This window comes from Rhinichthys klamathensis, unplaced genomic scaffold, assembly GCF_029890125.1.
Source record: "Rhinichthys klamathensis goyatoka isolate OS25496 unplaced genomic scaffold, OSU_Roscu_1.1 h1tg000827l_1, whole genome shotgun sequence".
NCBI lineage: Eukaryota > Metazoa > Chordata > Actinopteri > Cypriniformes > Leuciscidae > Rhinichthys > Rhinichthys klamathensis.
In genome coordinates this window covers 369,124-381,541 of record NW_026607209.1, presented here as the reverse complement: position 1 = coordinate 381,541, position 12,418 = coordinate 369,124, and the positions used below count along the sequence as shown (strand labels likewise).

The following is a 12,418-nucleotide window of genomic DNA, read 5'->3' as shown; positions in this document are numbered from 1 at the left end:
TGTTGTATGTTCCCACCTGTCCTGAGATCTCGCTGCGCGTTCGTCCATCTGAGCAAGAAGACCCCTTTAAACATGCGCGATGTTTCAGTCAAGTGTAAACACATGACTCGGATATGGGTCACAATTTAAAGAACGTGTAAACGGACGGTAAAAAAAATCGGATATAGGCAACAAATCAGAATTGGGCATCAAGACCTGCAGTGTACCTCCGCTGTCACTGCGGAAAAACAAACCATCATCATCTTCGTGTGGTGTTGAACATGAAAAGTGACACAGAGTCTCTGTTCATCTATTCCTAAATAAATAAATAAAGCTATTAAAAGTCTTGTCTTATGAAAATATGTAAATTAAAATGACGGGTAATAATAGATTATGAAGGAATTTTTACGACCCTGTCCGTCAAAATGACGGAAAATGAGAAAGTCTATAAGCCCTCTGGACGAAAGAGTGCACAGGTCTGTGGTTTACCGTGTTTCTTGGATAATAGTTCATTATCAGGTCTACCAAAAGCTGATAAGTGCGTATCGTGTAAGCGCTTGAGGAAGACGGCCAAATAGCGCTCAGTACCAAAATCGATACTTACATTTTAAAAGCGTAACGATTAGTGGTGCACGATATTTCGGCCGCCGATATGGTCCATTTTTTACACATCGGTATCGTTCCGATGTCAAAATAGGGCCGATGTGAACAGGCCGATAATCATTCCTGTGTATTTGGAGTGTGTGTAGATGTGAGTGTGGGGGCGGGGATGTTTGTTTTTGCACAAGCGCATACATTATGAGCGCAAATCCTGTCAGTTTAAACATCAAGCGCAAGAAGACTGGAACTTGCGCGCTGTTTTCTGTCAGCCTTAGGCGTATTTTTGTCCCGCCAAAGCCTTATTTGACCGGTGAGTGATGTAGATGACCGACTGCTGCGCTTGTTTAACTGAGAGAACGAGCAGAGAGAGAGAAAGCCCTGGTCGCGCGCACACTCTCACCGTCTTCAAACTGTCTTGCTCTCTCTCCCTCCCTCGCGCATATTAATGAATTGAGTTGACTGAATATCTTTGAGAATACACGATGGTAAAAGGTTGGAAGACCAAAGTTTTCTCTTTCTGAACTACCACTGGTTGTGAATTGTGCTAAAATAAAATAAACGTTATTTTAGCACAATTCACAACTCTGAAAAGTTTCAATAAACAAAAAAAAATCTATCTAGTGATGAAATGTTTTCTGTGTTGAGACAAATCTTGTGCGATGTCCTAAACTGCCTGGATAATCACAAAACGTGTGCCGTGGTCCGTTAATGACACGTCCGATTCGCGAACTAATGACTCCTTTGAACCGATTCACTTTAATGAATGGTTAAAACAACTGATCTGTCCAACACTGAACTCAAGAGACATAAATCGGAAACACTTTACAATAAGGTTCGATGTATTAAAGTCTAGTTAACTACATTAGTTAACATTCTATTAATATTAGTTTCTATGCGGATTTACTCCATGACAAAACCACCCCAGTCATTCTAGAATGATTAATTCTTTCCAAATAGAGCTATTCAAGTCATCTGGTGAAATTGTTTTTATATCGCAATATACATCGATATCGACATCGGCCATAACAGCAATATTAATATCGGTATCGGCCACAATTTTCACATCGGTGCATCACTAGTAACGATACCAGGTTTTCTGCAGTATGATATCCCGCTGATAGGCGGCTGCTTTCAAACGCTTCCGTGCGTATTTGTGTGAGCGCTCTGAGTAGAGCATCAAAAGTTTCTATTTACAAAGTATTTTTGCAGCATTGAGTACTGTAGCCAATCACAGACATGTTTGTTGAACGCGTGAACGCAATGGCCAATTGTAGGCGTTGAAGTTAGTCTGAATCCTCTCTATATGGGGTTCTCCTCCAAGAAAATAATAATCTTGTTTAAGAGTTCTTAGACTACTTAAAATGCTTCGACTTGAAATGGCCTTGTCTGCAGCTAATGAGTATCCATGCCCTGCCCTGAACATGATGTCCACTCCACACGACTTCTGTTTGCCTCCTAAGAGCTCATTTCCCTTATCTGGATCTAAGTGCTTTTTTAATAGCTGTAGGGTGATGACTTCTGCATGTCATTTCCTGTCGGCTCTGTTGACAACTTGTCCTAGCTAAGACACTGCCTGCATGCTCTTATCAGACTGATAACTCCGTCAAGATCTCTTCAGCAATCATCATGGTCATGAAAATGCACCTTCAAAATCGTCTCTCGTATTTCATGTTCTGAGATTTAATGCATCAGCTTGTGATCTGAGGTCCTTCTCGGCGCTCTGCAGAAGCTGATATGCCAAGAGGAAGCAAAAAATATATATACTATATTTATTAATAGAATGATGTTCGTTTTTTTAATGCATTGTTATCATTTGAAATTGGCCAATATTGGATATTTATTTATGCAAGGTCATTTTGCCGATGTTTGCATTTACTCTAGGTTACATTTGTTGCCATCTTACATAATTTATTGGTAATCTTTAGCAAATTTCAGAGATTTATAATTGTTTAATGCTTAAATTAGCGTGTAACATGTGAAGAAGCAATTGATTCTTAGGTCTAAATTTTAAATTTACAAAATATTGTAGAAGTTTTTATTTTGGTTACTTGTTTTTTTCGGCCATAAAATGAAAAGAAATACTGGCTTATGGTAAGTGGTAAATTTATTTATGTAGCGCTTTCACAGACCCAATGGCCACCAAAGCGCTTTACAATTTGCCTCACATTCACCCATTCACTCACTCATTCATACACCGACGGCGGTGTCAGCCATGCAAGGCGCCATCCAGCTCGTCGGGAGCAGCTGGGGTTAGGTGTCTTGCTCATGGACACCTCGACACTTGGTCAGGTGGATCCGGGGATTGAACCACCAACCTTCCGGTTTGTAGACAACCTACATGAACCACTGAGCCACTTCCGCCGGCTTATTTATTTTAATATCTACATCCCTAGTGCTTTTTCTGTATTTTGGTTAAAGTTGCAATATTTTTATCTTCCCTATTGTGATGTATATATTAGTAAAGCAGCTTCTCGAACAAGAAAAAACTGTCGGGCAGGGCTTGATTTTGCCCATTGGGAATTGATTGGATGGTTGTGGTTTGCTATTGGTCGATCTCACGTGAGTGACATGTTGTCCCGCCCCTTGCGCCAGTAAACATGTCATCAGAGAAGAGAAGAGATATCGCTGCAAGTTAATTTGATTAAAAATCATGAAGGATGATGTTTACGGATAATTCATTTATTATAAGTACTGTAATAAAAAAAAAAAAAAAAAAACACTTGTCAATTTTGATTTCATGGTGACTTTACAACCTTGTTACAACCTTGATGTTGATCTTTCACTTTGTGAAAATAGTTTTCAACCTTAGCATTATCAAACTGCCCGGTAGGGTCACCGTCACCCTTCAAGAGTTGAGTTTGAAGTGTGTGAGTGTGTAACATCAGCAAATATCACGGGCCACTGCAGCGGACGTGTCAGAGTTCTGGAACAGACACACTCACATGCGGTTCTGCCATCTCAACAGTTTTTAGAAAAGGCAGGTGAGAGTCAAGGGCCTGGAGTCCTCTTTGCTGTCAGTGAAGAGAGCTCATCCATTCCCTTTACAGCTGCCTGCTATGGCCTATATTTCATGCTAAAACTATTACAGTTCATCAAGTGGTCAACCTGAAGCTGTACAGCTTGAGATGTAGTTGGGTGCGGTGTTTGTTTCATCATTTACTCGGTCCGTAGATCAATGGCTGTTGGGTTTTGAATCTCAATTTAAATGCGCGACAAAACAAAATTGAATCTAGCTTTGAGGTGTTGCTCACTTGCGGTGAAAAGTTTTGTAATTGTGAAAGTTTTGTTTCTACTTTTTTTTATATGCCAGATGGCATAAGATTGACGCATGGTAAGCCGAACAGGGCTCATGTTAAATTTTCTCCTGTCTTTATAACTGCTCCTGTTTCTCCACCCTTGCTAATGCAGGGCATTAATGGCAGCATGCCTAGCTTTCTTTGACATAGATGTCTGGGAATGTTTCCTACCACTTACCAGAAGTGCCATCCTCATATCTACCTAGTTTGATAAGTATAACCACAAGATTGGCTTTTCAGAACAGAGTGCTCTTTAGAGAAGAAGTGATGGAACCTTTGCTTCCTCAACATCTGCCTATTAGTGGCAGTGGCATAGGTTTTTACATTGAACATTCATTTGGACCCATCTGTAACTACGTGTTATGACTCATTAGAAACTGTAGGAGGTAACGAATGTTATGTTTTAGCCAACATTTAACACCAAAACTGCATGCTATTGCGCCATTTTCTCTATCATTTGCTTTACTCTATTGCTGGTATATGTTAGTGCTCTCTGTGTTAGTCACATTATTTTTGGTATTTATAAGATGATCATTCATTCTGATGTTTTTTTTCTGTTCTGTGATGCAATGCAGAAACGTTGCACTGTTAACTTTTATAAGCATCATTAATAGTTCAACATTACTTGCATGAGTTTTCCATTTTGTATTTTTACATTAACAATGCAACTCATGTTCTATTTATTAAAAAGTTTGTGTTTTTAAGCATTTTTAAAGGAAGTAACAATTTAAACAATATAGTTTATTTGTGAACTAATGTTCAGCTGTTCTTTTTATGGTCAACTTATTTTCATATCATCAGTCATCAAGCTCGATAAACACTGGTCACAAACACTAGGCCTAACTTTAATTTCATTAAACTGATTGCTCACTTGAAAAAAACACAGTCATCATGTTTTCAGGCCATTTCGAGTTTGGTTGTACGTGACAAAGCAGTGATATGTGGGTAAGTTGTTTACTTACTTTTTAATAGTCTTCCCATTTTTTTTTTTTAGCTATTTTCATACCAATTTGCGAACGCGCACCAAAACGAGTCAGGATCCCCCATTCATTCTCAATTACCCCCCTCCAAACCCAGCACACCCTTTAGGGGGTCTGTTAAAAGTCAATGGGCTCAGGTCAGAGTCGCGGCGTCCCGCTGTAACTTTACCTGCTGGTGTCGCTGTTGGACACTGTTACTTTAGAAAAACGAGGGATTTATACACTTTTTAATGTCAGATTTTGTAATATTTGCGTTGTTTTATTTTTGTAATATGGATTGTTTTCTCATCCGATTTTTTTTTTTTTTTTTTTTTTTTTAGGCACTGCCTTCCTATATATATATATATATATGATTTCTTGCTATTGCATTAAATAATATGATCTTGTACAGCATTTTATATAAGTTTTACCCAGATATAATATATTAATTATAGAATTATATATAAAGTTTTAGTTTATTTTTTTTTATCCCATTTATATCTTACCCATTCCTGTTTTAAGCAGAAATGTTTAAAGAAATTGTTAGGTTTATGCTTAAAGGACAAGTTCGGTATTTTACACTAAAAGCCCTGTTTTAAGATTGTTTCTGATGAAATAGAACGTTAAAGATTGAAATTTGGACACATGCTGCTGGCCCGAGAATTTTCGGTTTCTGTGGTTGCACCCCCCCACCTCCACAATGGTTTACAAAGTTTACTTTAGTTTACAAAGACGTGAAACTCACCGAGTGGACAGGGGTGTTCACTTATTTGCCCACACAAAAATCCCTGCAAAAGATGCTTTCCAACAGGTGTTTTACCATTCGTTGTAAAACTGTGGACCTATTTTTCCAAACGCCTCACACCCGTACATTCTTCCGTTGAGAGCTTGAATAATAGACACTCCAGCCCAGTTGGTGGCGATAATGCACCTTTGCCAATTGCAAGCAAACCACTGGCATTTTATTGAATACACAGAAGCAGAAGAATACAAACAACCCCATTTCCGTTTCCGGCGGCGGAGTAATACCGTACCTCACAGCACATCCAATACAAGTCAATGGAGTTGGACAAAAACTATGATAAAACCTGTTGGAAAGCATCTTTTGCAGCGATTTTTGTGTGAGCTTATCAGTGAACACCCCAGACCACTCGGTTTCACATCTTTGTAAACTAAAGTTTAATGCGTTTTATGAAGGATTGTTCCAGTGCACCTATGCAACCATTGTGGAGGTGGGGGGGTGCAACCACAGAAACCGAAAATTCTCGGGACAGCTGCATGTGTCCAAATGTCAATCTTAACCGTTCTATTTCATCAGAAACGATCCTAAAACAGGGCTTTAAGTGTAAAATACCGAACTTGTCCTTTAAATACTTGGGTTATTAAATGGTGTAAGGAAAAAAAAGCTTCTTTTTTTTTTTTTGCAATATTATAAAAAATCTTTTCAATGGCTGTAAAAACGTGCCCCTCAACACCCAGTGCAGATCCGTGTGTATGATTTGAACACTTTGACAGGTTTATTTATGGCTTTTGTTAGTGTCTACAGATGAGGTCATGTTCCAAATTACTATTGAGTGCATTGGTCCTAATGAACTTTGCGTGCTCTCATTTCTGGGCCATGCACATTTTGACACAGGGTCACAGATGAAGCAAGGATCAAGCGCCAAAGCACAATTGGGGCAAGAGAGGGATTGAGAGGTCTTTTGTTGGAGTATGTGAGCAGGTGAAAATGTCAGCCGTGGCTAATGGGAGAAACGTCCGTGCCTGGATGACAGCTTCAAATAGGCATGACCCTCTCGGTGAACTTTCATTTTATTAATAGCTGGTCAGGCCTGTGCGTGGCCTCAGTGGCAGGCCTGTTCTGACACGCTACGTCGCACCCCCGAGAGCATGTGTTTGCAAACTGTTTGACTGAAAGCACTCAGAACCAAGGGCATTCATTTACAGTGTTTACACTTAGACAGACTTGATTAAACTTCTGGGCAAGTTGCTGTGCCAGGCTTGAAGTTGTTCAAATGCTGGTTTGCACCATTGTTTTTCAACTGGAATCTGAATTCACAAACATAATGAGTGACCCGAGATGACCTCTTTTATAAGGAATAATTAGTTGCTTGGTTCAGGTCAAGCTAATTTCAAACTACTTGCTTTTTTAACAGTTGTATTTCGCAGAATCAGTCCTGAAGCCATCTTTTCACTGCTTGTGAGCAGAAATGTTTCTCAGTGGAGAATCGGGATTTTTAAGTTCCATCCATCCATCCATCCATCCATCCATCCATCCATCCATCCATCCATCCATCCATCCATCCATCCATCCATCCATCCATCCATCCATCCATCCATCCATCCATCCATCCATCCATCCATCCATCCATCCATCCATCCATCCATCCATCCATCCATCCATCCGAAACTTTGTGCCATACAGTAAATTGTATATACAAATAGTGAGCTTAAGCATAAAGTATCTATACACAAATACTATGTAAAATAATCAATGTTTTATCAGAATAATCTATTTTTCATCAACACTTTTCAGTATAGAATGCTTTATGAATTATAATGATTTAGAAAATATATATATAAATAACTAAAAATTTAAATACTTACAAATCATATTACATATATAAAATGAATTAATTAAAATCCATCTAAAACCAAAACATCCCAATTCTCCACAGAGAAACATTTCTAGTCGTGATAGGTGATAAGATGGCTTCAGGACTGATTCTGAGGAACAGTTTGCAGTAGACAAAAAGGCGGTTTTGGAACAAAGCCTAAGTTTGTGTTCTCTATTTAGTTGTAATGTCACACATCCTGCTTCTTGAAAACACTGTTGAAGGATTAAATATCTGTCCTGTTCTTGCTTTATTTTATTGACTGTCCTCTTTCCGTTTCCAATTAGCATCTGAGCCTAACCTGAAGCTACGATCCAGGCTGAAGCAGAAAGTTACGGAGCGCAGGAGTAGTCCGTTGCTTCGGCGGAAGGATGGCCAGGTCACCACTGCAAAGAAACGCTCTCTGGACATGGCAGGTGAGAGCATCCATCTTGAACATAGTTCATGTTTTATTCATAGTGAAAGTAGAGACATGTCAAAAAATGATTGTCTAGAAGAGTGGGTAACTTGTGTCTCCTGCATGCTCACCACAGATCAATGATTCCAACATCCGTGCAGATTTGACTGACACCAAATTAACCGCGTTTTCCCCACCCATTTTCTCTCAGAATCGGCATGTAGCAGTGCTCCTGGTTCTGGTCCAAGTTCACCCAACAACAGTTCAAACAACATTACCAATGAGAACGGCATCGCTGGATCCATCTCCAACAGTCCAATGGAGGTACAGAGCACGGCATACTTCACCAGCTTTAGCATGACTCTGACTTTTTGGGTGATGAAGCTATGGTTAAGACACAATTGGTTAAGATCACGATAGCATGTAGACATTTGCAGTGAGTAAAGTTTTTATCATGGTAAACTTTCCCAAACTGGGGTTCGTAGCCAGGGTGTTCGTAAGTTGATAAAAAGCTAATAAATCATTTTAAAATAAATACAATCATAAAATGAATCATTTATTTATATTTTCTTATTATTTATGATATAGATTTATATTCATATGATAATAATAATGATTATATATATACGTATATATATATATATATTAAATATAATATATAATCACATTCATTCATTCATATATACACTCACCGGCCACTTTATTAGGTACCCCATGCTAGTAACGGGTTGGACCCCCTTTTGCCTTCAGAACTGCCTCAATTCTTCGTGGCATAGATTCAACAAGGTGCTGGAAGCATTCCTCAGGGAGTTTGGTCCATATTGACATGATGGCAACACACAGTTGCCGCAGATTTGTCGGCTGCACATCCATGATGCGAATCTCCCGTTCCACCACATCCCAAAGATGCTCTATTGGGTTGAGATCTGGTGACTGTGGAGGCCATTTTAGTACAGTGAACTCATTGTCATGTTCAAGAAACCAATTTGAAATGATTAGAGCTTTGTGACATGGTGGAAGTAGCCATCAGAGGATGGGTACATGGTGGCCATAAAGGGATGGACATGGTCAGAAACAATGCTCAGGTAGGCCGTGGCATTTAAACGATGCCCAATTGGCACTAAGGGGCCTAAAGTGTGCCAGGAAAACATCCCCCACACCATTACACCACCACCACCAGCCTGCACAGTGGTAACAAGGCATGATGGTTCCATGTTCTCATTCTGTTTACGCCAAATTCTGACTCTAACATCTGAATGTCTCAACAGAAATCGAGACTCATCAGACCAGGCAACATTTTTCCAGTCTTCAACTGTTCAATTTTGGTGAGCTCTTGCAAATTGTAGCCTCTTTTTCCTATTTGTAGTGGAGATGAGTGGTACCCGGTGGAGTCTTCTGCTGTTGTAGCCCATCCGCCTCAAGGTTGTGCGTGTTGTGGCTTCACAAATGCTTTGCTGCATACCTCGGTTGTAACGAGTGGTTATTTCAGTCACTGTTGCCCTTCTATCAGCTCGAACCAGTCTGGCCATTCTCCTCTGACCTCTGGCATCAACAAGGCATTTCCGCCCACAGAACTGCCGCTCACTGGATGTTTTTTCTTTTTCGGACCATTCTCTGTAAACCCTAGAGATGGTTGTGCGTGAAAATCCCAGTAGATTAGCAGTTTCTGAAATACTCAGACCAGCCCTTCTGGCACCAACAATCATGCCACGTTCAAAGTCACTCAAATCACCTTTCTTCCCCATACTGATGCTCGGTTTGAACTGCAGGAGATTGTCTTGACCATGTCTACATGCCTAAATGCACTGAGTTGCCGCCATGTGATTGGCTGCTTAGAAATTAAGTGTTAACGAGCAGTTGGACAGGTGTACCTAATAAAGTGGCCGGTGAGTGTATATATATTAGGGCTGTCAGTTAAACGCGTTATTAACTGCGTTAATGCAAACCCATTTTAACAGCGTTCATTTTTTTATCGTACGATTAACGGTCTTTTTGGCCTAGCAACTTTGTAGTTTTTTCACATGCTTTTGCAACAGGACGTGGCATGCGTCACTGCGCGATGAAACCCATTCATTTCAATGGCTTGCTAGACCGGATCTAGCTAGACCGTAAACAAAACAACAGGCACGCCACATACACTTGTTTGGGCTTGCGAGCCGGCCAAATAGTTGGTTAACGTTACGTTTTTAGTGGATGACGAGCGCGAGACGCAGAAATGGATGCCAGTAAGATTCTGAATGGAAAGTTTACTTTTCAAAAGTTGCCAAATGGTTCCATTGACAAGACCAAAGTGATCTGTGTGTTTTGTCGTCGTGAACTGAGCTATCATCGTCGCAGCACGTCCAGTCTGAAATACCACTTGATGACGGGCAAGCACACACACACACACACACACAGCTGATGCGAATTCTCCGCCCCCTCGTCAATCGTCAGTATTTCTTTCACCCTTTTATTGATGGACAGTTACATTGTGTGAGAGATTTTGCTCCAAGTGAGAATGTTAGTGTGAAATTGAACACAGTATATGCCAATGTTGTTTTCAATAAAAAACATTTGCACAAAGCAAGCCGATCCACTTTTTCATGTTGATAAGAGCATTAAAATGAGAAAAAATAATGGGACAAAAAGAAATCAAGAGACATTTAGAATAGATAAAAATGTGTGATTAATTGCGATTAACCGCGAGTTAACTATGACATTAATGCGATTAATCGCGATTAAATATTTTTATCGTTTGACAGCACTAATATATATACAGTCGTGCCCAGAATTAATCATACCCCTGGTAAATATGATCAAAAATGGCTGTAAAAAATAAATCTGCATCGTTTATCCTTTTGATCTTTCATTAAAAAAATTGGCAAAAATCTAACCTTTCATTGAAGTAAAAGAGTTGAAAATGGGGGGGGAAATCACATTATAAAATAAATGTTTTTCTCCAAAACACGTTGGCCACAATTATTCATACCCCTATAATTTTTTATGAAAAAAATATCTCTGAAGTATATTCCCATTAATATTTACCTTTTTTAGCACACCAGGGTGACGAGGAACATGAAATTGTCCAGCTATGACTTCTTGTTTCACAGGAGTTTAAAAATGAGGAAATACAAAGGCCAAATTCCCTTAATCATCCATCACAATGAATAAAACCAAAGAATATAGTTCTGATGTGCATCAAAAGATTGTTGAGCATCACAAAATAGAAAGTGACGAAAGGTTAGGATTTTGCCAATTTTTTTAATGAAAGATCAAAAGGATAAACAATGCAGATTTATTTTTTACAGCCATTTTTGATCATATTTACCAGGGGCATGATTAATTCTGGGCACGACTGTGTATATATATATATATATATATATATATATACTTTATAAATATATTGATGATAAAAAAATAACTACCGTAGAAATTATATTAGCATTATTATACAAATGAATGTCCCATGGTATCTTTGCCACTGTTTTATAAAAGCCCTTTGGATTTTTTTTTTCTTTCACACTTTCCTTCATTTTTGCCTAAAGCCTCTTAATAAGTATTACATATCTGCAACACATGGCATCTCTCTTACAGGCTTATTGGTGTATTCTTAAATGGACCTGTAAATCTCTTTACTTTTTAGTTTTAGCTCAGTTTTATTGGTGGTCACACTTGTCATGTTGCTTTGGGAAGTGTCCTGCAATTTTCCTGGCTGTTTCCATGCATGTTTTTCAGACGTCGACAGTCTCCTTCTGTAGACGCGTCCCGTAGGGGTCCGGAGAGCGACCAGACAGAGCTGTTTGTTTTTATCGGTGGGGTTTATTTATCTGTGCATATGTTTGTGTGTGTGTGTGTGTCGTTCCAGCCATCTTTGGCACACAGACTCGCCGGCAGAGAGGGTCCTGTTAGCCAGCTGTCTCTGTACACATCGCCCTCCCTTCCCAACATCACCCTGGGCCTGCCAGCCACCGGCCCTTCCAGCGTGAGTCCATCTTTCTTTTTCTCCATCGGGGGGCCGGCCCTCTTGCGTGCGCTCATAGAGACTCCACTGTCTGGACCACATGTGGCTTTTCAGCACCAGTGGCATTTTAAAAAGAGCCTTTTGAGAGACAATGGCTGACCACAGCTTACTGACGCAAGCAATATCCTCACACAAGAATTATTTACGAGGGAATGTCCTCTCTTCTTTGCCCTGGATTCTTTTTGGCTTATGATCTCTCTCTCTCTCTCTCTTTCTATTCACATAGATGGCATCTGGCCAGCAGGATGGTGACAGAATGGCAGTGCCAGGAATACCCATAACCACTCCGTTCATGCCAGGAGCCCACCTGCCGTCTTACCTGACTGCCTCCTCCTTAGAGCGGGAGAGCGGCTCGGCACACAACACACTCCTCCAGCATATGGTGCTTCTGGAGCAGTCAGCCGCTCAGAACTCCCTCGCAGGTCAGTCTCAGTCATAATAACCAATATTAATGTTACCAGGACACATTTTACCCGCAGAGATGGGGTGAGTGCTGACTGTTGTCTCTGGTAAAAGAAAAAAATATGCATTATTTTTCAAAACATCAGCTGACAAATGAAATGAGAAGAGAA

General features: G+C 39.9%; 1 protein-coding gene across 1 annotated transcript in view; it reads left to right on the top strand.

Annotated features, from left to right (window-relative positions):
- Positions 1-12,418, top strand: part of hdac4 (histone deacetylase 4) — a 120,635-nt gene that overhangs the window by 38,804 nt on the left and 69,413 nt on the right. The window contains exons 6-9 of the mRNA XM_056243696.1: positions 7,737-7,865; positions 8,058-8,170; positions 11,691-11,807; positions 12,073-12,268. Coding sequence (XP_056099671.1) covers positions 7,737-7,865; positions 8,058-8,170; positions 11,691-11,807; positions 12,073-12,268 — 555 coding nt within the window. The remainder of the gene's footprint in view (positions 1-7,736; positions 7,866-8,057; positions 8,171-11,690; positions 11,808-12,072; positions 12,269-12,418) is intronic.